This window comes from Xiphias gladius, chromosome 15 (genome assembly GCF_016859285.1).
Source record: "Xiphias gladius isolate SHS-SW01 ecotype Sanya breed wild chromosome 15, ASM1685928v1, whole genome shotgun sequence".
Classification (NCBI taxonomy): Eukaryota; Metazoa; Chordata; class Actinopteri; order Istiophoriformes; family Xiphiidae; genus Xiphias; species Xiphias gladius.
The window spans coordinates 16,940,527-16,964,239 of NC_053414.1; the positions used below are offsets into that span (position 1 = coordinate 16,940,527).

Consider the following 23,713-nt stretch of genomic DNA (forward strand, 5'->3'; position numbering starts at 1 on the left):
CTCTTTTTCCGGCTTGGGGTTACCGGGTTGATCCGATACCAAGACCGACATCGAAAGTTTCTATTGTTAAAACAGCTAGTATTCTACAATATAATATAATATAATATAATATAACTTTGGCTATAAGATGACTCCATTAACAGGCTACTTCTGAGGCATTTGAGGCATTTTCTTTTTACGATTCTCTGTTAATAGTAAAAATGGTTTTCGTGTGACCAGGGTGTAATTATTATTATTATTATTATTATTAACAAGTATCGCTTGACTCATGACTGGGATCGGTCTGCCCATGTCTGCTGGGGTGCTTTCACTGATTAATCCAACAACAGCTAAATATGCCAAATTAGCTATTTTTTTCAGTATTAAAGACTTTATTTATTTCGTAGTTAACCTGTATTCAAGTAGGTAAAACCTAATGAAGTTGAAAATTGTTTTTTTTTTACAAGGACGACCAGGGTAAAACGAAACATAAGCGACAGATTAAACAAAACTAAAGGAAAGATGACAATATTAAAGACTAACAACAGGAACAAACAACAAATGAAGAAATAGGGAAAAAACGTAGTGTAACCGTTGTTTAAAAAAAATCGAATTATTTATCCAAATCGGTTACATTATTGATAATGTTGAATTTTATTTCAAAGTAACTGCGAGCAAGGGTAGTTTTGGAGCCATTTCACCATCTGTTTATTAACGCTCCCGTGTTTTTTTTTTTGTTTGTTTTGTTTATTTGTTTGTTGTTCAGTTCTTTTTTTTTTCACAGAGCGAGAAAGCGGTGAAAATTTCAGAATATCTCAGATAAGGCCGACGTGAACGTTTTTTCCCAATCGGCCGAATGCTGCAACGCTAAGTGGAAGAAGATCCAAGTAATAACTAGAAAGGAATGAACAACTTAAATATGTTTAGTTGGAATTTGCTCCCAGTTTTACAGCTACAGTCTATTGCTACATTTCAGTATTATCGATCTTTACTTCGACAATTTGCGATCATCAATAAGATCGTCTCGTAATGCCTGATGACGGCGCGTACGTGCTCTACAACAGCGTCGCGACGTCCTTCCTTCCTCCTTTCCTCTGCTACCGGCGAGGTGAGGATAGCTGAGAAACTGTTCCTGGGGTTTTTATCCAACTCCATCTGTGTCAATTAAACATGTTTTTGTTTTAGCTTTAAACTGTCAGACGCGGAGAGCATTGTGTTTCACAACACAGGCTGTATTTTGGCTTCATTTTAGGTTTTTGAGGAGATATATTAGTTGTTTTTCCCGCTGTCTGTTGTTCAGGCTTGACGCTGCTGAGGGCCGCGGCGGGTTTAACAATATTACTTCTAAAACATGATCTTCCTGCGGCTCCAGTTGTCACTTACAGTCACTAACGTGTTGGAGAAGTTACACTGTGTAGTAATACACATGTGAAACACCGGTCTGACTGCCTGATGTTAGCTCCGCGTTAGCATTAGCGCTAGTGCTAGTTGAGATGTCCCAGTGTGGCTGCGTTCAGTTTGACAGTGAACACATTTCTATCAAAAACCTGTGTAAACACCAGACCACGTTTCATATTCTAGCATGATTGGTGTGCAACATGCCACGCTAGCCATGCACAACTTCGCACACTTTAACCTGACCTAAAAATCTGTAGCCAATAAGATAAGGCTGTCATATGTAAAGTGTGTGAACAGGCTTCAGAGCACTAAACACGTTGTGTTCGTCTCTTTACAGAATGAAGACCATTCTCAGCAGTCAGACTGTCGACATCCCCGACAATGGTAAGACAGTGGTGGTCTCTGCAGATTTATCAGGATGATCCTGAGCGTTTGTGTTTAACTTCTATAACTTATACGGAGAGTGGCCTCTTACCCTGTGTGTGTGTGTTTTTTGTTTTACTTTATTCCTGCTGTGTGGCGGTGCAGTCGAGGTGAGGTTGAAGGGGCGGACGGTGATAGTAAAGGGGCCCCGTGGCAAGCTCACCAGAGAGTTCAACCACATCAACCTGGAGCTCAGCCTGCTGGGCAAGAAACAGAAGAAGGTAAGGATGAGCCAGAAGGCAGAGTACATAAAATTGGTCTAAATGCAGTGCATGGAGAAAAATGCTGTCCGTTAAAGTAAGTGTATGAAATGACAATGTGGAGATGATGGATAAATTTAGTAGGTGTGTGGCTGTTATGAGCTTTTACATACGAGTTTTCGAGACAGATGACTGTCAAAATGAACGTCACAATTTCTCAACTCAGAGTTGAGCGTAGAAAGAGTTCAGCAGTTTTTCGATACTGAAATTCTCAGCCAGGTGATTGGTTCTTTGTTGTAATACACTGATTGTTGCAACTAAAATTTACAATATTTTCAATATTGTCCAACAAATTTTGTTTAAAAGATGGCAGTAGCTTGTATCGTAATATCCCAGAAATGTCATTGATGTCCTCAAATTGCTAGTGGCTTCTGACCAATAAAACCCAAAGACAATTCAAACTATAAGGACTTTTAAAAGAGAGGCAGAAAATTCAAACATTAAGGAGGCTGGAGAAAGCATATGTCTTTTTTGCTCGACAAATGACAATTAAATGATAAATGAAATTGTTGACGATTAGTTTTCTGTTAATCGACCGACATATTATTTGTATCAGCACTAGTCCAGTTGAGTGAAGGTGATGTGAGTCGCTGTGCTCTCCTCCTCAGCTGCGTGTGGACAAATGGTGGGGAAACAGGAAAGAGCTGGCCACAGTCCGCACCATCTGCAGCCACGTCCAGAACATGATCAAGGGAGTAACTTTGGTGAGATTTCAATTCAGCTTTTCTGAAGTCTTGAGGAATTGACTGTGACCAGTGTCAAAATGGTATATTAAGCTCTGTGTCCAGCCTTGATGGTGGTACTGATATGTTTTGTAGTCACTGCGGTTTCTGTTGCGCTGCTGCAAAGCCACGTGCTGGCCATTGTTGGAGAGCAATTTATTTTGTTTGCATTCATGGTCCGGCTCAGTGGGTCTCTCTCTCTCTTGTCTGACTGCAGGGTTTCCGGTACAAAATGCGTTCTGTATATGCCCATTTCCCCATCAACGTCGTCATTCAGGAGAGTGGCACCCTGGTGGAGATCAGGAACTTCCTGGGAGAGAAGTACATCCGCCGTGTCCGAATGAGGCCCGGTGAGTCTGCAAGTTATGGTGATATTGTAGTTTTGATACAACACATCTGTAAGGTCCAAAAATATTAAAGTATTTAAGATCCAATTTTCTAAGATGTGGCATAAGTGGTGGAGTAAATTTAAACTTTGGGGGTGTCTTTTTTGGTCTAATCCAGTTAATTAAATTGGACAGCAACTAACAGTTTATTTCATTATTGATTAATCTGACGATTAATTTGTCAATTATTTTTTCTATAAAGTGTCAGAAAATAGTGAAAAATGCCTGTTAAAATGTCCCACAGCTCAAGGTGATGTCCAACGATGTTCAGTTTACCATCATATGTGACAAAGAAAATCATTCAATTCTGACACTTGAGAAGCTGGAAACAGCAACTGTTTGAGAAATGACAAACGATTTATCAGAATAGTTACAATTAATCTTTTTTTTTAATTAACAAATTTATCAATTGTTGCAGCTCTAGAATTAAATACTTGACAGGTCAGGCACTTAATTACAATGCTCCATTAAAACAGGGCTATTCATTGATTTTCAACATTGTCCACATCCAGATCCAGACATCAGATACTAAAGTGATATCTACCTTTTTATTAAAAACAGTACTGCAAAATTCAGACAGTTGGATCAGTCTCAGTTGTCTTGGGATATCTGGCCACGTCACTGAACCCGAGCTGTGGGTGGTAAAACGTGGTTAACTGCTGACCTCCCATATAAACAAGTACTATAGACGTGGCTCTTGTGCACAGTTTAGCTGTTACTGTCACATCCCTACTGCACAAAATATATTTTTCATTTTCTAAAACTAAAATGTAAACCACTGAAGAAATATTTTCTAATGCAGTCTGTTTTGAGACAAATGGGCTCGAATGTGACCGGTCGTATTTAATGACATTTGTCTCAGATGCTGAGAGTAAGAAGGCAGGATAACGTGTGATCAGAGTGAAATGTGAAGAAAGGATTTTACAGTAAATTACGCTTCCTGTAAATACATTTGACACAAGTTACCAAAGAAAGCAAATGTGATGTTGCCTTATATTTTGGGGGCGTGATGTCCCAACCTAAATACAGATTTCTCAGGTTGGTTTGGGGGTCTAGACAGAATTACACCATTTTTCTGGAAAAATATAACCCATTGTAATGAACACTACAGCATGAGACCAGAATTGATAGTGTAATGAAATGTAATAAGTTAATCTTTAAAATTCCTGTGTGGCAGCTGTGGGTCCGATTTAAGGGTTTGTAGTTTGATCCTCATTGCTCCTCTCCATATGCTGCGGTGTCTTTGAGCAAAATTCTGAACCTCAATGTGCTTTTTCCTTGTATAGCAGCTCCACCCCCACCTGTGTGAGTGAATGAGGGGCATTGTGAAGTGTTTTGACTTGTTCTCGGCTTAAAGTGCGCCGTATATCTACAGTCCGTTGCACCACTTGCTGTACTTGATTTGATCCTGTGTGACAATCTTTTTTTCCTGTCCCCCTTTCAGGTGTGATTTGTTCAGTCTCAGCTGCCCAGAAGGACGAGCTGGTGTTGGAGGGCAATGACGTTGAGCTGGTGTCAAACTCATGTACGTTGTCCACTGTTTTCTTAATAGCTGTTCTATATGGCACAATAATGACAGATTAATTGTCAATATTTTCAAGCAGGACACCTGATATGATTTCAGTTCAGGCAGCTTGATGTAAAATACTCATTTTATCAAACAAATAGATTAGACAATCACACGAGATCACAGGAAATCTGTTGGTGGCATGTGAGTGGCAGAGGGCTGGTACCTCTCCCCAAACTGTAGACATTTCTGCAACACTTTGATGTCTGCAGTCCTGGCTAGTGGTTTCACATCAATCCTGTGGTGTAGTAACTACCACTATTAAATCCTGTTTTCGTGTATAGCCATCCCTCTTCCTCCTGTTCCACAGAATAGATTTATTCCCCTGAACTGTCTGAGTTTGTTTACACTTTTCTGCCATTATGTACCAGGAGAGTATTACTTTTCCTCCGAAGATAAAGTAATACCCTTCCTCGTGACCACTGATGTGCACCGATTTTGTTTTCTTTTAAAATCATGAAAAATGTTGATGTAGAAAATTGTATCCTCTTCCTTGTGTGACGTAAAATGTATCAGTTAATTCCAGCACGATCAGTATTTCTCAGAATGCAGTGATTTGATTTCAGAGATGCCTGAAATCAGCGGCTCCCAAACTTTTCTGGCTTGTCAGTTTTATAGTAAAGTCACAATCAATTCACGGCCCACTGTCAAAAGGTTAGACATTTGCTGAGTTGTGAGCACTTCAAGCAAAAAGTAATATTTTAAAGCCCTGAACGGACGTAATAAAATTGTTGCTCAACTCAATGCCACAGATACACCTCGGGATCCTGTGAACAGAAGTCAGTTCTCAACTGACTTCAGTTACCAGTAATCTCAGTAATATCCAGCACCGTTTTTTTATTCTCTACAAATTAAACACATTGTACAAAAATCACCATCAGTGGACCTCAGTTCAATTTTTATTACCTAGTCAGATTTCATTACTGACTAGGTAATACATTACTTTCACACTGACACCTGTTGTAGACTTTGAAGTGAAAGTTACATTAAAGCTGAATCTTAAACCCTATAGTTGTTTCATTTCAGACAGTGCACTGGATTAAAGAGCCTAAACAACAAATCTGTCACCTAGTACCTCCTGACTGCATTTTATCTCCCAGTGATGTCTTCCTCCATCTCTCCCCCCACCCTCCTCTGTTGTTATTCTGATCCCTGTGTGATGTGTGATGTGCTGCTCATCACCCCAACCTCTCTCTGTTCCAGCTGCTCTGATCCAGCAGGCCACCACAGTCAAAAACAAGGATATCAGAAAGTTCTTAGACGGTATTTACGTGTCTGAGAAGGGAACAGTAGTGGAACCGGATCAGTAGAAGTAACATCTGCCATCATAGAGGTTAGACAATGCTATCAAAGCCTCCCCTGTGGCCTACAGGGGGATCACTCTTCTGTTCTTCTTTTTTCCTTGCATGTTCTGGGTAATATGATTAAAACCATATGTTAATACCCTTTTTCAATGTCAATTAACCTGATTATTTTTTTTGTCAACACAGTGTCAGAAATTACTGAAATTATTGCTTTCCCAGAGCCAAAGATGTCGTCTTAAAATTTTGTTTTTAATCCAACCAACAATCCAAAACGCACTTATTTTTAGTCGCTTTGTTACAAAAGAATATGATGGCACATCACAACATGGCAGCTGTAGGCAAAGAAATTGCAGTTAACAGTTTTAATCTTTTACTATCACAGTTAAACTCTTCACATGTAAATCGAAAATTTCAAGTTTGGTAAAATGTTAATGATCTCACCACATTATGCATGTACTGAAAGTCTGTTACCTATGTTGAACTATTGCGCAGCCCTGTGCAGTGTGTGTTCTGTCAGATGCCTCATTTTTTGACATTTAGTTCAACACCAACCACAGCATGCATCTAAAATCTCAGTTGTTAAATCTTGATATTTTGATTATTTTCTGACGAAACAAAATCTCCTTTTTAATACTGCTCATGTCATGCAGGCTGTCAGGCCTTGGTAAATGTAGCATGTTTTCAATTAAACCACCTACCTGTTGCTGCATGTGATTATTTTTCTCCCCTCACTTTTGGCTCCTCTGTTTTTCAGCGGCCTTGATCCAGCAGGCAACTACGGTAAGAAAGAAGGACATCAGGAAGTTCCTGGATGGCATCTACATCAGCGAGAAGACCACTGTGGTGGAGCCAGATGCCGAATAAATGTTCAATATGTTCTCTTTTGACCAATAAAAGTACCAACTTTTCCAATTAATCTGTTTAGGTTGTTGGTCCACTTTTATTTGACTCACTCGGCTGCAGGTCAGAACAGGTCTAGTTAAAACAGCACTTGTGAAATTAGTTTTGCAGGAAATTAAATGCAAGGTGATTAGAAATTGATCGACATTACCATCAAGTCAAAACTAATACGAAATTACAGTTAAAATTTGAACTGAAGGAAGGAAGTCAAAAATCAAAAATGTATACACCCTGATGTTTAACTTTTGGTTTGTTTCTATTCACACCCGTGGTGTTTTAGTGTTGTGCACCTTTGAATAATGTTTGCTTCCTCCATGATGTCCCACAAAACCATGCACCATGATTTGTGTGTGGTAGACTCATGAACAGAGGTGTTGACCAGTTCCAATAATTCGCTCAAGTCTTTAGCTGTTGCCCTGGGCTTCTTCTTTACGTCAATGAATATTCTGTGTTGCGCCTTTGGGGTTATCTTAGTTAGGCGCACACTTCTAGGCAGAGTAGCCACAGAACTAAATTGTCTCCATTTTTAGTCCGTTTGTTGACTGAATATCTAAACTCTTTGATATTAGTTTGTTACCCTCTCTAGCTTGATGCAAATCAACAATTCTAGATCGTAAGTCTTCTGAGACTTCTTGTTTGTAAGGCGTGGTTCACACCAGCCGATGCCTCTCGTGAACAGCGAAACTCAAAATGTTTGAGGGTTTTTTATAAGTAACAGTAACTCTAACCCACACCTCCATTCTGGTTTCATTGACTGGACTCCAGTTTTATTAACTCCTGACTCCAATTAGCTTCTGTTGATGTCATTACCTGAGGGGTTCACATAGTTTTTCCAACCTACACTATGAATGTTTGATGTTTTCAGTGTGGATAAGAACAGTACATAGATTGTGTTTGTCCATAATTTTAATTTAGATGAAGATCTGAGAATATTTTAAGAGACATTTATACATAAATGCAGGTAATTCTGAACGGGTTCAGTTACTTTCTCTTGCCACGGTACATATCGCCTCTATATAGAGGCTGTTGACACAAACGCACAATCACACATTCGCCAAAGTGTGTTTGATGGTAATGCAAGCCACTGTGTCAGCTCAAGAATCATTAAGGCGTCCTAAGGTGAAAGACAGATGGTCCCAGCGTCTGCATCCCAGCATTTTCCCCCTGTAAACACCAAACACAGAAGTCACCTGTCACTGTCTCATGAGGCCACGCTCACATGATGAATGAGAGAAAAAGCACTGAAGTCTTGTTAGCTCTTTGCTCTTCACATCTTTAGTAAAGGTGACAAATCAAGTTTCCTACTGATAAAAATATATATATATCCTGAATGAATTACAAAAATCATAAGCATAATTTGTAGTTATCCTATTGCCAACAATTCTTTTGCAGTGTAAATTTAATGTAAAGCCTTTCAAGGATACTTATTTAACTCTATTACCAAATGCAGTATTTATTTTGGATACAACAAGCCTACTTTCCACTGTCTGTCACCCAGAGGAGAAGACCAAAATATTTTTTTCTGCGGGAAATGTAACATAGTTCAAAACACTTCTGATGTGTCTGCTACTGCAGTTTATTCCAAATACCAATACCCCCAATATGAGTGTGTGTAGAGCTAACAACATTCGTCTGTATTGGGATTACAGTTCCCTTAAAAGTTGAAGAGAACCAGACTGAATTGCACCAAAAATAATATTCTTAAAATATGACAAAAATATGACAGTAACACACACACACACACACACACACACACATTTGTTTTTGTTTGCCAATCGACCAACCGACAAAATTCCACAGTAAAACCCTGAGTGATATAACAGTTATATGCTTATTTGATGTATAATACATCCTAATTTTTCCAGATAAAGCATTCCTTGTTTTATTTATTTATTTTTCATTTAAAAATATATATATATCCTGAATTAATTACAAAAATCATAAGCATAATTTGTAGTTATCCTATTGCCAACAATTCTTTTGCAGTGTAAATTTAATGTAAAGCCTTTCAAGGATACTTATTTAACTCTATTACCAAATGCAGTATTTATTTTGGATACAACAAGCCTACTTTCCACTGTCTGTCACCCAGAGGAGAAGACCAAAATATTTTTTTCTGCGGGAAATGTAACATAGTTCAAAACACTTCTGATGTGTCTGCTACTGCAGTTTATTCCAAATACCAATACCCCCAATATGAGTGTGTGTAGAGCTAACAACATTCGTCTGTATTGGGATTACAGTTCCCTTAAAAGTTGAAGAGAACCAGACTGAATTGCACCAGAAATAATAACATTCTTAAAATATGACAAAAATATGACAGTAACACACACACACACATTTGTTTTTGTTTGCCAATCGACCAACCGACAAAATTCCACAGTCAAACCCTGAGTGATATAACAGTTATTTGCTTATTTGATGTATAATACATCCTAATTTTTTCCAGATAAAGCATTCCTTGTTTTATTTATTTATTTTTTCATTTAAAAAAAAATATATATCCTGAATGAATTACAAAAATCATAAGCATAATTTGTAGTTATCCTATTGCCAATAATTCTTTTACAGTGTAAATTTAATGTAAAGCCTTTCAAGGATACTTATTTAACTCTATTACCAAATGCAGTATTTATTTTGGATACAACAAGCCTACTTTCCACTGTCTGTCACCCAGAGGAGAAGACCAAAATATTTTTTTCTGCGGGAAATGTAACATAGTTCAAAACACTTCTGATGTGTCTGCTACTGCAGTTTATTCCAAATACCAATACCCCCAATATAAGTGTGTGTAGAGCTAACAACATTCGTCTGTATTGGGATTACAGTTCCCTTAAAAGTTGAAGAGAACCAGACTGAATTGCACCAGAAATAATAACATTCTTAAAATATGACAAAAATATGACAGTAACACACACACACACACACACACACACACATTTGTTTTTGTTTGCCAATCGACCAACCGACAAAATTCCACAGTAAAACCCTGAGTGATATAACAGTTATATGCTTATTTGATGTATAATACATCCTAATTTTTTCCAGATAAAGCATTCCTTGTTTTATTTATTTATTTTTTCATTTAAAAAATATATATATATTTTTTGTTATTATTTAAATAACAAAACGCAGGGGCTGAGTGACAGTGAGACATTTACTGATCTGAAAATTCCTTATTTTATTTTATTTTATTTTCACGCTGAGTGACGCACACGACGCACACCGTCCGACTCCCAGTTGCTCGTCATCTCCTGGCGACCGCAGAGTCTCGTTTCGCGCCAAGCAGTTGCAGGATTTTCTTACCTCTCTGACAAAATAACCTGACACCAAAACTACGGGAAAACTGCTTCATGATGGTACGTTACAGATTTTAAAATATGCCCACACTCACACGACGAAGTGTACATGGAAATAAAGTGGTCAAAGGAAGTGAAAACGACGCTGCGCAGTGTTAGCTGCCGCTAAAGAGGATAAACTTCATCAGCCTGTTATCTAAAGTTAGCCAGGAACACAGCTTGATCTTCTCTGTTCGTGTAACAGTTGATATTTGCCTGCTGTTTTTAAACGATGCACGTTTTCCTTCACAACCCAGGTCAGAAAGTGAAACCGCCAAAGTGTAAAAAGCATGGCTGTCGCTGCCTGTTGTGCTCGATTTCATGGAGAACTTATCATTCATGTTGTCTGCCTGCACACAGGACATCAGGCGGTTCTTTGCACCGGCTGCGGGGAAGCCTGCGGTGCAGAAACCAGCCCCAAACGGAAACCTGAGAGCAGAGGAGAACAAGAAGAAGAAGAACAAGCCTCTGTCTCCAGACGAGGAGGTGGAACAGAAAAACAAAAAGCCCCCCAAGGCAAGGAAATAATATTGACCTATGACGCTGAAGTTTCGCAGGCTTCACAAATCTGGAATTGTGTTTTAAACAGTCTTTACACGCTCCCTGGTAATCTACACCAGATTTGACAAGTCTGAGTATAATGGGTTTTTTTATCTGGACCTGGTCTAATGTGGTCTGGATTTGAAAAAAGCAGTGAAATCTCCCATTTTGTGTTTTCACAAAGGAATACATTTAAGATGAAGTGGATTATAGAATTTCACTCAACTGAAACTGTCTTTTAAACAGTGTTTAAACTCTCTCTGTTAATCTAGTCCAGTTTTGACAAGCCTAAGTGGAGTGGTTTTGGGATCTAGACCTGTTCTGATGTGTTTTCACAAATAGAGCAAACGTTTCACACAACTTAAACTGTGTTTTATACAGTTACTGGAGTCTACATGTGAATCAGGTCCAGGTCTGATGAGTGTAAATGTAGATGTAAATGTTTTTAAGGCTAGATCTGGTCTATTGTTGTCTGGATGGAGAAATTCTAAATTTTTTGTTTTCTTGAATAAAATAAAGGTTACACAAATTTAAAAGTGGGTTTTAAACAGTGCAAGGGCTTTAACTAGGATTTCTCACACGCTTTGAAACGGTAAATAAAAAAACAGAGAATCCATTGCTCAGTATTGTCATTTAAGTGTCCTTAAGCTTCCACCTGAATTCTTGATTCTGAAGCTAACTTCAGCATCATTATCTTCTGCCTTCCTTATTGTAGTGATTCCTGTGTTTTATCGTTGTATTCATCAGGGTTACTTCTGGTTCATGTTTTTCAGGCCAATAGCTCCAAAACAGAGGGGAAACGCAAGGATAGTGAGAAAAAACGAAAGAAGCACGCAGTCATAGAGTCAGGTAAGTAGATTTTAAGCTGCTAAATGATTCCCTTCAGGGCTGCAACTAATGATTATTTTCCTTATTCTGTTATATTCTGTCATAATCTCCCAAAGCTCAAGGTGAAGTATTGACATGGCTGTATGTATGCTGTTTTAAGCCTCTCAAATATGAAGGTTTCCTGCTTTTCTCTGTTTTATATCATTTTAAACTGAATATCTTTGGGCTGTTGGTCAGACCAAACAAGACATTTGAAAAAGTCACAATGGACTCTGAAAGACTCGGAACATTTTGTGCTGTTTTCTGACATTTAATAGACTAAATGATTAATTGGTTAATTGAGAAAATAATGGGCAGATTAATCGAAAAATAATCATTAGCCCCAGCCCTAATCCGATCAAGATTCCAACACCCAAAGATGTTCACTTTGCTCTCAGATGTTGCAAAGACAAGCACAAAACCTTCACTTATTTTCGCTTATTTTCTTTAAAAAAGGACTAAAATGATTAATCGATCATCAAAATAGTTTCTGACTAATGTTCTGTAGAACGACTAAGCAATTAATCAGCTAATTGTTGCATCTCTAACTGTAAAATACAGGTGATGTAAAATATAAAAACTAGAAAACATTCTCAAACCGATGCAACAGCCTTTGGGGTTTTTTTGTTGTTTTTTTTCTATAGTTTGCCATGGATTTGTTTTTGAAGAGAAAAAAACCCCCTGAAACTTCAAATGTAGCCTACATAGTAGTAAATTTTTTCATCAGCTGTGATTTACACCTTTACATCTTGCTCTTCCTTCTCCCTGTGTCTTTTCTTCGCCACATGTCTTTGTTTTCTGTCCAGATTCGGATGAGGAGGAGAAAGTGAAGAAGTCAAAGAAATCCCCAAAAGAGAAACAGAAGACCAGCAAGGCAGCGTCATCTCCCAAAAAAGATCCTGTGCAGTATGTCTCTGAAACAGGTGATGGTTTATCATCATATTTCCGACATACTGTGCATGCTGGGCTTGTTGTGACGAATTCTCACATTTCCCTGGCTAACGATAAATGAAAATATATCTTCTTAAATATATCTGCACTCAAGATTTTCCCTTTCCTCACAATGGATATCTACTTAATTATTTGTCCGCCAGCTTATTTAAGAGTGCACATAAAAATAAAAAAATTTCACCCCTTTACAGAAAATTTGCAAAAAGCTTTTAAAATGAAAATAAATAGGTAAAGAATTGTAATGAACAAAAGAAAAGCATTCAAATAGTCATTTAAAAAATTAGGAGACTCGAAAATTTGTAAGAAGATGGATCCAGATTTAAGTTGAGGAATGATATTAGCTTCTTTTAGGAAAAGGTCTGTTTTGATAGGATATTTCTCTTTTTGATTGTAGACTCAGACAGCGACAACTTCAAATCCCTGAAGAAGGTCTCCAAAGCCAAGCAGAACGACAAGTCCAAACCAAAAAAGTCAGATGCAGAGAGTGCGCGTCGAGGGGCCAAAGAGAAGCCGAAGACTCCTGTCAAGCCCCAAGCCTCCACACAGGGGAAAACTGGGGTGAAGTCTCCTCCTGTGCCGGTCACGCCTAAATCGGCCCCACCTCCTAAGCCCAAACAAACCCCCACCTCAGTATTTGACTACTTTGGTAGCGGGACTATTCAGCGCTCAGACAAGAAGCTGGTAGCCAGCACCAAACGAAAGGCTGTGAGTGCTGACGATTGTTTTCTGTTCTTCTCTTCCAACCCTCTCATTTTTCCCATGTGATGCTTTTATATCCAAACCATACAGGACGTGACTCTCTCTGAGTATCACCCACTGACCCCTTTATCGAGTTGTTTTTGTCAGCTTTTTATCAATGTTTAAAACACGTTTAAAACGATAATTTTACAACAAACTGACTGTGTAAAAACTCATCTACTTCTCAGCCAACTCAGGACTCAGATGATCTGATCAGTGATGAGGAAATCGCCAGACAGCTGCAGATGGAAGAGGACATGGAGGTGGGCTGATCGACATAACAGCTGCTCGTTCATTGAACTAGTGATCAGAGCTGAAAGAAGTCGATTAATCGAGAAGTCGACTGACGGAAAATGAATCTGCCACTATTTTGATAATCAGTGAATCTTTTCAAATCATTTTTCCATGTGAAATTGTGAGAATTTGATGCTTTTCTTTTTAGACTGTTTGTTGGATTTAAAAAAAAAAAAAAAAGCAATTTGAATAAGTCACCGTGGACAAATTGATTACATTATATGTAGTTTAATCGATAATGAAAAGAAGTGTTAATAATGTCTTACCCAGTGTCACTGCCGGTTGGCGTATGAGGGCTGGTGCAGCCATAAAAATCCTGCAGAAGTGAAGGAATTACTTTACACGTGGTTATGAATCATTTGGAGAATTCCTGAAATATTAAATATTTACATAAAGTTTGCTTGAGTACTTGCATGGAAAAATCTCAAAAGTGTGACTGTTCAGTCAAAACTTCTTAGTGCTGATAAAAGCCATAGTTGAACTTGGCCTCTGCTTTTCCATCCTAATGGTTTTGTTTTCGTCTCCTGATGTCACTCAGCTGGAAAAGCAGGTCCATGAGGACGAGGAGTTTGCCAAAACGCTGGCCATGCTGGACAAGGAGCCACAGGCGAAAAAGGTGATGAACACAATGATAAAAAGGCACAATCACTTGCGATGTTGGTGGCTATGAACAGCAATTAACCCACAAATCTCTGGGTCCTCATCCAGGCTCGTAAAGGCTCTGATGAAAAACAAGCCCCTGCCACAATTCCCAGAAAGAGCTGCACAGACTCTGCTGCTGGCAGCACAAGCACCCCGTCGAAGACCAACCGCAGCATGTCGGAGGATATGATCAGTCCGTCACCTAAGAAGAACCTTGCCCCTGTCAAAGCCAGCTCCAAACTGGCCACGATGAAGAAAAAGGATGAAGAGAAAGACCTAGGGCCAAAGAGCAAAACCCCCATTTCACCCACAAAAATGAAAATCTCTCCCAGAAAGGAACCCCCCACTTCGTCAAGCTCAGATATGAAGTTCACACCCAAAACAGGAACAACACCCACTGCACTTAAAAGTTCCCCCAAGAAACCAGAGGTGAGATTTGTGGATGCCTTATCCGTCAGCTGAAATGCATCGTATCCAGATCATACTGGACATAATCTACCAATAAATCACGCTATTTGTCCCCAAAGGACAATTGGTTTTTCTGCCACTGAAACAGAAGCCTGGGATAAAATACAAAGCACAATAATACATTGTGAAAATCTACAGAAGAACAAGTTAAATGTCCTCCTCTTTGTCTCCCATTCTGATCAGAGCACAAGCACTAGTCCTGAAGACGCTGAGAAGAAGAAAGTCAACTCTTCAGCTTACAGGAACTACCTCAACAGAGATGGACCACGAGCTCTGGGCTCCAAGGAAATCCCAAAGGTAACACACATCCGTCAGTTGTGGAAAGAGCTTCTGACCACCACCGTAGTCTTAATCTCTGATGGTATGCTGTGTGTGTTCTCCAGGGAGCAGAGAACTGTTTGGAGGGCTGTGTGTTTGTGTTGACTGGGGTCATGGAGTCCATGGAGAGGGATGACGCCAAAGCCCTCATCGAGCGCTATGGAGGCAAGGTGACGGGTAACGTCAGCAAAAAGACCACTTACCTGGTGCAGGGCAGGGACAGCGGAGCCTCGAAGCTTGAGAAGGTGACCCACCTGACATCCTTTTTAAAAAACAAACAAACAGATTTCCTGAAGAAAATGCTTGATTGCTGTGAGCACTGATGCTGACTGGCATGATTTTGGATGAAAACGAATCAACCTTAATGTACTGGCTGAGTTATAGATGCAAAGTGGGTGGATGTAAGCTTAAAAATATTTCTACATTAGGTGTTAATACGTCACGGTATATAATTCGCCATCATAATGACAGCACTACTGAGTATTTTCCAATTTTAATGTAGTTTCTACTGAACACGAGTGGTGTGTTTTGTAAATACAGGGGATAGGTAAGGGATTGTTTTTTATAAATTAATAACTCCACAAGCAGTTGTTAATTTTTTAAAATTTAGGGGGAGCTCCATACGAAGCCTTTTGGAATCACAAATAACAGAATAATAGAAATATAAGCAATATCAGTATGATATAATCAATATATAAGCAGCAGTAATCAAACAAATGTAAAACTTTCCTCTTTCTCCCTCTCCGGCCTCGTTTCCATACTATTTCCCTGTGTCTGTCCTCCAAATACACTATGTTTGTACAGTTTGGCTTTATACTTTGTTGTCTCGCTATGCTCAGGCAGAGAGTTTTGGTACCAAGATCTTGGATGAGGATGGTCTGTTGGAGCTGATCAGAACCAAACCAGGAAAGAAGTCCAAGTATGAGCTTGCTGCAGAGGCGGAGGTCAGCGTTCAAAGTATCTACTGAAACATCGTGTATCATGCTGATTACAGGGTCATTCAATTTGTGGTGTCAAAATTTGAACCCAAAAGATGTTAAATGCGATCTTAAATCCCATTTTATGGTCAAAAATCACTGTCAAGTTATTGTTCATATTTTTTGTTAATCGAAGTTTTAAAAAAAGTTCTTCGAGGTCAGAAAATTCTCCTTTTGCCTTCAGGCCTCTGAGGGGGGCGGGCCCCTGATCTTGTTTGATTGACAGCAGCAGCGAGACGCAACACAAACAACCTTGTTGTTCTTGTAGCTGTAGCTCACAAGCCACAGACAGCGTTTTGTCTGTTGACATTTGTAGATATGTTTTTAAGTTGTTCAGAACGATAAAGCTGACCAGCCAATTAGCTGTATAGTTGGCAAAATGATATTAGTGCACTTCCACCACAGTGGGTGTTTGGTAGCTCGTTCAGAAAGCCGAGACGCAGGGACAAGACGTGTCTTTGTGCGTAGACAAGGAGGAGACGCTAGGAAGCTAGTTTGTGTGCTGCAACTGACAATTATGTGCACGACTGATTAATCTGATGTTCATTATCTAGGTTTATCGGTTAAAATCGTTTAGCCAACGAAACGTCAAAAAAAGTGCCCCGGAAGAAAAAAAGCCCATCATAATTTCTCGGAGCCTCAGTGGATGTCTTCAGGTTATTTTGTCAGAACAACAGTGAATAACCCAAATTATTTATTTTACGATTTTAAATGACAAAGAAAAAAAAACAGCAAATCTTCAAATTTCAGAAGCTGGAACTTGTGAATGTTTGAACTTTTTGCTTGAAAAATGACTAAAATGATTAATCAACTTTCTAAATAGTTGTTTTGATTATTTTATTAATATTTTTCTGTTGATCTGATGAAAAATGAATCATTTCAGCTCTACATGTAAGGATGAATTTTATTTGGACGGCCTATAACTGTTTTGGGATGTTTTCTTTTTCCCCCCTCTCTGTCAATTAGAGCAAAGCCTCAAAGACCAGGACTCCTCCCAGCCAGACTTCAAAGGGCACCCCCAAATCCCAGAAGATCTCTCCCTCCAAGGGTAATTCCACGTCTCCTCACACCCCAAGCCCGTCAAAGACCGGCCTGGCACAAGGTGGCAGGACCGGAGGTGGTGGCACTCCCCTTGGGAGAGGCTCTGGTCACGCGGCCCGGAGGGAGCTGGCCCTTTCCTCCTCTTCCGCCTGCTCACCTTCAGCCCCAGGATCATCATTCCCATCATCAACTCAGGAGGACGCCAGTCTGCTGTGGGTGGACAAGTACCGCCCGCGCTCGCTGAAGACTGTGATTGGCCAGCAGGGGGATCAGAGCTGTGCCAATAAGCTGCTACGCTGGCTGCAGAGCTGGCACAAAAACCACAGCGCCCCTGCTTCCAAGCCAGCAGGTAGCAGACAGTTTAGCTTTGTTTGTATTAATGACACAAAGTAGAAGCCAGAGCTCATTTTGTTTTAGTGAATTTTAGCCCTGAAAAAGGAACCCGTGATGAAGACTGTTCTTTGTGCTGTTTTTTTGTTTTATGTACATTAGCAAGGTTTGGTAAGTTTGGAGGAGGAAAAGATGATGGATCAGGATATAAGGCTGCTCTGCTCTCTGGACCTCCAGGGGTGGGGAAAACCACCACTGCTGCCCTGGTGTGCGAGGTCAGTCTGAGGTGCTTTTTAAGTATTACTGCAACCATTACTCCGAGCTGGATCAAATAATGTCTTAAACGTGGACATTTTTGCTCGGCCTGTAGGAGTTGGGCTTCAGCTACGTGGAGATGAACGCCAGCTGTACTCGCAGCAAAAACAGCCTGAAGGAAGTCATCGCAGAGTCACTTAACAACACGAGCATTGAGAACTTCTACAAAGGTGATCCCTCTTCATTTTTGTCTCTCTGTGTTTCTGGCACAGGTACATAAAAAAGAGAGGCTGTGTTTTCCAAATACAGTGGTTTGGAGGTGTTTGGTTGTATGATTGTGTAACTTTTTTTATTTATTTTTTTTATATAACTGAAAAGAAATGAACACAAACTGTGCAGGAAACAAACTTGAACATTGACTCATGTACATTGTAAAGCTTAATCACTACATTATCTGGTTAATTTGACAGATTTAAACAATGTAAATTTTTCACCAAGCTATCTTATAACTATATAGTTTGTACTTGTTTCACAAGGAAAAAAAACTGTTTTCACTTTTTATTGTGAGGCAGCTACACATAGTCTTCTGTGGTTGATTTGATTGCATACTGACCTTGCAAAAGAAACCTGTTGGTTGCTCGTCCTGCACAGAATCAACTTGTCCCTGTGATGCAGTGTGCTAATATATCTTTCCCAATTTTTTTTTAAGGTAGCAAAAAACACCTCCCAAACATTAGGGTAAGATACCTGGTACGTTTATACTTACAGGTATAAAAAAAAATCAGTGGTGACATGTCAAAGATATAGTGCATGCAAACTAAGAATATTTTTGAAATGGAAGTTCTTCAGAAAGTGTGATTATAAGGGTTTGTTGCACGAAACAATCGGTGGCTTTGATTTCTGCAAGAGGAGGTGCTACTTTGTACTGACAGTATCTTAACTGTAGCAGGTCATATTTACTGTTTCAAGTGTTTCAACCTGCCGATAAAGTGTAAGCCTTTGCAGAAATTTGTCACGTTCAAGTCTTTGTTGTTTCGTGCAGAGGTTAAATTCTTTTCCCATGAAGAATTAACGTAACATACAATTCGCCTAAAAATGAAGTGCGCACTACGTGATTTATGTAACTGTTGGCATCTGTGTGTTTTGTAGGCACGTCTCAGACGGTGAGCAGTAAACACGTCCTGATCATGGACGAGGTTGATGGCATGGCTGGCAATGAGGACCGTGGAGGAATCCAGGTTAATATACACACTGCTCTGTTAGTCGAAAGTTAGAGGGGTGACTGATCAGACTCACTTTTACCATAGAAAATATGGATGTTTAAAGAATAAAATCTGATTCAGAGGTTGCAGTCCTCTGGTTTGTTATGAGTCCACTTGCAGAAATAACAACAACTGTAATTAGCATACTTGAAGTTACCTTCTCCTTGCTACTGATTGTTTACCGCAAAATAATGACTCCCTCCGAACAGAAAACGGCTAACATTGGCACAAAGTTGGGCTAAATAATGAAGAGACACAAAATAGAAATTCAGTCTGATTAAGCAGTCTATTCCAGCTGTCTTTAAGATTCAGTGGTTATTGGTTCCTCCGTCATGTGTTGTTGACACTGACCTCTGACCTCTTGCCTCCTGTAGGAGATGATCGGCCTGATCAGAAGTTCAAAGATTCCCATCATCTGCATGTGCAACGATCGCAACCATCCGAAAATCAGGTCACTGGCCAACTACTGCTTCGATCTGCGCTTCCAGAGGCCACGAGTGGAACAGATCAAGGTACACACACACACACACACACACACACACACACACACACACACACACTCATCCTGTCTGAAATCTGATAGTGACTTAAAATAAAAAGCCAAAACCTTGAGGATACAAGACACACAGACGCTGAGAGAATCCAACTAGTGCATTTAATGACAGGTTGTAAGCATTTGGATAATAGCTGGAAACAGACAATATTAAAAATAATAATGAAATGAATGCAGACAGTTGAGATCAGGTGACTCCTGACACTTTGATACTTGCATATGATTCGTAATAACAGCGGCAATAGACAGCACCTTCCTTCTAACTTTCCCTCTCTGAATCTTTTTCAATTTTTCAGGCAGCCATGATGTCCGTCGCTTTTAAGGAAGGAATCAAGATCCCACCCCCAGCTCTTAACGAAATTATCCTGGCTTCCAATCAGGATGTCCGACAGGTAAAGAAGACAAAGTATCAAAGAAGTCCATTCATACTGAGGTTATGTCTTCGTTTGCAACCCTCAGACACCCCCCACCCCCCCTTATGCTGGTTGTTTTGTCCCCAGGTGATCCACAACCTGAGCATGTGGTCGGCTAAAGACAAGGTGATGACGTACGACCAGTGCAAGTCCGACGCAGCCAGAGCTCGCAAGGACATGAAAATGGGGCCATTTGACGTTTGCAGGAAGGTGTTTTCCTTGGGAGAGGAGACTGCCCGCATGAGCCTCATCGACAAGTCCGACCTCTTCTTCCACGACTATTCACTAGCACCACTCTTCATCCAAGAGAACTACCCGCACGTTCGTCCAGCTGCTGCCGGGTGAGAGAGGCTGGCAGTTTCCACCTGAAAACAAGTTACCATGTTTCACAAAATGTGGCGCTATTCCTTTAATGGTCCTGTATTTTCCCGTCTGTGTCTCTTCGCACAGTGGAGATCTGAAGTCCCACCTGGTGTTGCTCAGCAAGACGGCGGACTCCATCTCTGATGGAGACCTGGTGGACAGACGGATCCGCTCTGGGCAGAACTGGTCACTGCTGCCTACCCAGGTAACACACACACACACACACGCGCAAACTTACGCCGTTATCCTTATAGGGCAAAGAGTACAGCGGTCATTTCCCACGCCATCCTCTGGTGTGAGGATCAATTTATAGTGTAATGGTTGGATGTTTGACAGCACAACTGCTACGCTACACGGATGTGTCGTCCATGATCAGGCCACACATCAGTCCACTTTTTTTACGTACCATGACATTGTTTCACGCACTTATTGATACAGAGGGATGATGGGACAGTTTGCCTTGTCCCACCACCCGATATGAGACTGTTGTTGTGCCAAAGTGATTGTGTGCGAGCAGAGGGTTTGCAGTGGAAATGGCTGTGCTCGATGTTTGTTACTGAAAAGGAGACGACAACTGACTGACACGTGTCTACACTGGCGCTGTAGTAAAAGCAGCACGTTAGCAAAGCGGCGGCAACCTCAGTGCTCCATCAGGGTCTGCACAGGACGCATTCAGGATGCGTCTGTAATGCATGAGTGAAACTTGAGCTGTTGAGCGAGAGCTGCATTGATTAAGATAAGAGGCGTATCCCTCCTGTCAAACAGGCATGAAACAGGACGACTGAATAATGCGGCTGAAAACCTCCTGATAAGTCCCGTTACTTTCTTTAACTTGCCAAGCTGACAGGCACGACAGGTGGTCGTAATATAATCGGTGCCTGTGCTCTCATTTTATAACGTTACTATTATCTGTGTGAAGACGACATGTGAGGTCTGGCATAACATTGATTATTGTGAACACTCACTTATACCTTATCACTAGCTTATTCCTGCAACGACCTTATACATTTAAATGGACACAAGCTCATGTGTTGGGACTTCATCGTTGTGCTGGTCGGTGTGTGTTTGTAGGCCATCTATGCCAGCGTGTTGCCAGGCGAGCTCATGAGAGGCTACATGAGTCAGTTCCCCACATTCCCCGGCTGGCTCGGCAAGAACTCCTCCACCAATAAACACTCCCGTATCGTCCAGGAGCTGGCCTCACACATGAGCTTAAAGTGAGTAGAACCTGCTCCACTGGTTTTTAACTATTTACACAGTCGAACACAAAACCACAAGGAGTGTCTCATTTGTTTGGCTCCTGCAGGACGCTGGGCAGCAGACAGGCGGTGAACCTGGACTACCTGCACTACCTGCGGCAGGCGCTGCTGAGTCCACTTCAGAGGCACGGAGTGGACGGCGCCGGTCAAGCTGTGCAGCTGCTGGACGACTACCAGCTCATCAAGGAGGATGTGGACAGCATCATGGAGATCAGCATCTGGGGCGGACAGCCTGACCCCTACTCCAGACTGGACTCTAAGGTCAGGAGGAGGTGGTGGCGGTGTAGTTTTTGATGATAATGGTTACATTTTTTTTTTTTTTTTTTTTTAACTACAATGCCAAACATTTGCTGGTCTCAGCCTCTCAAACATGAGGTTTGGATGCGAGCGCAGACCTCTGCCAAGGCCAGTGTCAAGCAATCAGTTCAATAGTGTTTGCGTAATCCTGCTGACAAACAAACACACGGGTGAAAACATAACGTCCTTGGCGGGAGGTAATAACTGAATATCTATTTGTACTGTTGGTCACACAAAACGAGACTTTTGAAGATATCACCTTGGACTGTGGGAAATTATAACAGGCATTTGTCACTATTTTCAGACTTTTTAAAAAAACAACTTCTCATTTAATCAAGAAAATAATCAGCAGATTAAGCGATGGTGAAATTCTCGTTTCAGTCCTGCTTTAATGGCCATGTGACCAGAGTTGGTTGAATTCATTTTTGGTATAGCGTGGGGGAAAAAATGCTCAGCATATACATAGTCAGCATCACAACATATAGGCAGAATATAACATATCACACAAAAAATAGCCTAATGAATGCAAAGGAAGAACTGCATGTATCACAAAGTAAGATGGAAAGATTTGACATTGAGGCATGTTACAGTGTGAAACTGGCACCGTAACATGCTGATCTTCACAGTATTTCAATCCCTTTTGTGTTGTGGGTCAAGTGACACACACAACCTACGTCTGATGATAATGTTGTCAGTCACCAGCATTCAACAAGATCCTGTGGCTTTTCCCAGATTTCTCCTCTGCATGTCCAGCAAACAGTGAATTTTGACATCTGTGCTGTCTTCATCCTCCCAGGTGAAGGCAGCTTTCACGCGGGCCTACAACAAAGAAGTTCACCTGACGCCGTACTCCCTGCAAAGTGTGAAGAAGGGCCGCCGTGGTGGAGAGTCTGAGCTGGGAGGGGAGGAGATGGACAACGAACTTCAGGAGTCTGAGGACGAAGGGGAGGGCCTCAAAGCCGACGCTATGATCAAAGTGAGAGCATTCAAACAGTGATAAGCATGTGCAAGCCCAAACCCATGTCTTCTTCTTGACCTGTCTGTTTATATCACATCTGTCTCTTCTTCCTCGCTGCAGCAGAAGAAGGCCAAGGCCAGCAGGGAGTCAAAGAAGGAGAAGAAAGAAGATTCTGGGAAGGGCAAGGGGAAAGGCAAGGGGAAAGGCAAGGCTAAGAAATGACCAGGGGAGGAAAACAAACTGTCCTCGCCTGTGCCCCCACAGACTAATATTTTTCTCTGCACTTTTCTCTGCACAACGATTCCGTAATGAGCATCAGAAAGCAGTGAAACTGCCGTTAAACCCTGCAGGCAACCCATCTGTCCCTCAGCCAAACACTTGACTCTAACCACACTGGCTGAGGAAATGTCTTTCCTGTTTTTTTGGGTTTGTTTTTTTTTTTAAACTTCCTGTCATGTTTCCATGAGAGCATCTCCATACTGAGCAAATGATGCATATTATCTGCTTGCTCCTCGTTATCATGTCTGTACGCCTCTGTAGGAACGTGTGTCTCAGCGGGAGTGGGGTGCATTCCTTCAGTCATCTATTTGTGGTCCTGATGTCGAGCCTGTACATAATGTGACTGACGTGAAAGATGTTACCTTTTGCTACAACTAAAGAACAATAATACTTTTGCTTTTGCTATACGGTTAGCACTGATAACCCTGTAAATTTCAATTTTGTAAAGATTTCATGAGGATTAATAGAGAAATATGTCGTTCATGAGTGTCAGTGGTTTTTTTTTTGTTTTCTCCAAAGGAGAGAAAGCACTCACTTTTCAGAAAGCTGACAAGTGCTTATAAAATGGTTTTAAATTAAAATGAGATATTTAGATCACACATTTATTTTGAAAAATCCAGCCACAAAACAA

The 23,713-nt window shown here is 40.6% G+C and overlaps 2 protein-coding genes across 3 annotated transcripts; both read left to right on the forward strand.

Annotated features, from left to right (window-relative positions):
* The first annotated feature begins 1,002 nt into the window (after window positions 1-1,002).
* rpl9 (ribosomal protein L9) lies at window positions 1,003-6,955 on the forward strand. Its single transcript, XM_040145325.1, has 8 exons — window positions 1,003-1,087; window positions 1,715-1,761; window positions 1,906-2,021; window positions 2,669-2,764; window positions 3,000-3,132; window positions 4,613-4,693; window positions 5,939-6,068; window positions 6,794-6,955. Exons 2-7 carry the CDS (start codon window positions 1,716-1,718, stop codon window positions 6,043-6,045), a joined length of 579 nt encoding a protein of 192 aa, XP_040001259.1. The 5' UTR covers window positions 1,003-1,087; window position 1,715; the 3' UTR covers window positions 6,046-6,068; window positions 6,794-6,955.
* A 3,209-nt stretch (window positions 6,956-10,164) lies between these two features.
* rfc1 (replication factor C (activator 1) 1) lies at window positions 10,165-23,563 on the forward strand. Of its 2 annotated transcripts, none has more exons than XM_040145765.1 (23): window positions 10,165-10,298; window positions 10,638-10,793; window positions 11,591-11,666; window positions 12,491-12,607; window positions 13,030-13,340; window positions 13,562-13,636; window positions 14,206-14,283; window positions 14,376-14,738; window positions 14,961-15,074; window positions 15,161-15,340; window positions 15,935-16,039; window positions 17,039-17,462; window positions 17,606-17,718; window positions 17,814-17,928; window positions 18,848-18,936; window positions 19,335-19,472; window positions 19,810-19,905; window positions 20,014-20,267; window positions 20,377-20,494; window positions 21,361-21,506; window positions 21,596-21,809; window positions 22,642-22,821; window positions 22,924-23,563. In XM_040145765.1, the coding sequence occupies exons 1-23, from the start codon at window positions 10,293-10,295 to the stop codon at window positions 23,023-23,025; spliced, it is 3,570 nt and encodes a 1,189-aa protein (XP_040001699.1). In that variant the 5' UTR covers window positions 10,165-10,292; the 3' UTR covers window positions 23,026-23,563. The 2 variants fall into 2 exon arrangements, with proteins under 2 accessions (XP_040001699.1, XP_040001700.1); XM_040145766.1 differs by having other exon boundaries at window positions 22,927-23,563.
* Window positions 23,564-23,713: the final 150 nt, after the last annotated feature.

Bases quoted from the DNA above. Each gene is read 5' to 3' on its own strand.
- rpl9 (XM_040145325.1), top strand. From the start codon at position 1,716: ATGAAGACCATTCTCAGCAGTCAGACTGTCGACATCCCCGACAATG. The intron at 2,022-2,668 runs GTAAGGATGAGC...TCTCCTCCTCAG, and splicing joins TGGGCAAGAAACAGAAGAAG to CTGCGTGTGGACAAATGGTG. The intron at 2,765-2,999 runs GTGAGATTTCAA...GTCTGACTGCAG, and splicing joins TGATCAAGGGAGTAACTTTG to GGTTTCCGGTACAAAATGCG.
- rfc1 (XM_040145765.1), top strand. The intron at 14,739-14,960 runs GTGAGATTTGTG...CATTCTGATCAG, and splicing joins GTTCCCCCAAGAAACCAGAG to AGCACAAGCACTAGTCCTGA. The intron at 22,822-22,923 runs GTGAGAGCATTC...TCCTCGCTGCAG, and splicing joins AAGCCGACGCTATGATCAAA to CAGAAGAAGGCCAAGGCCAG.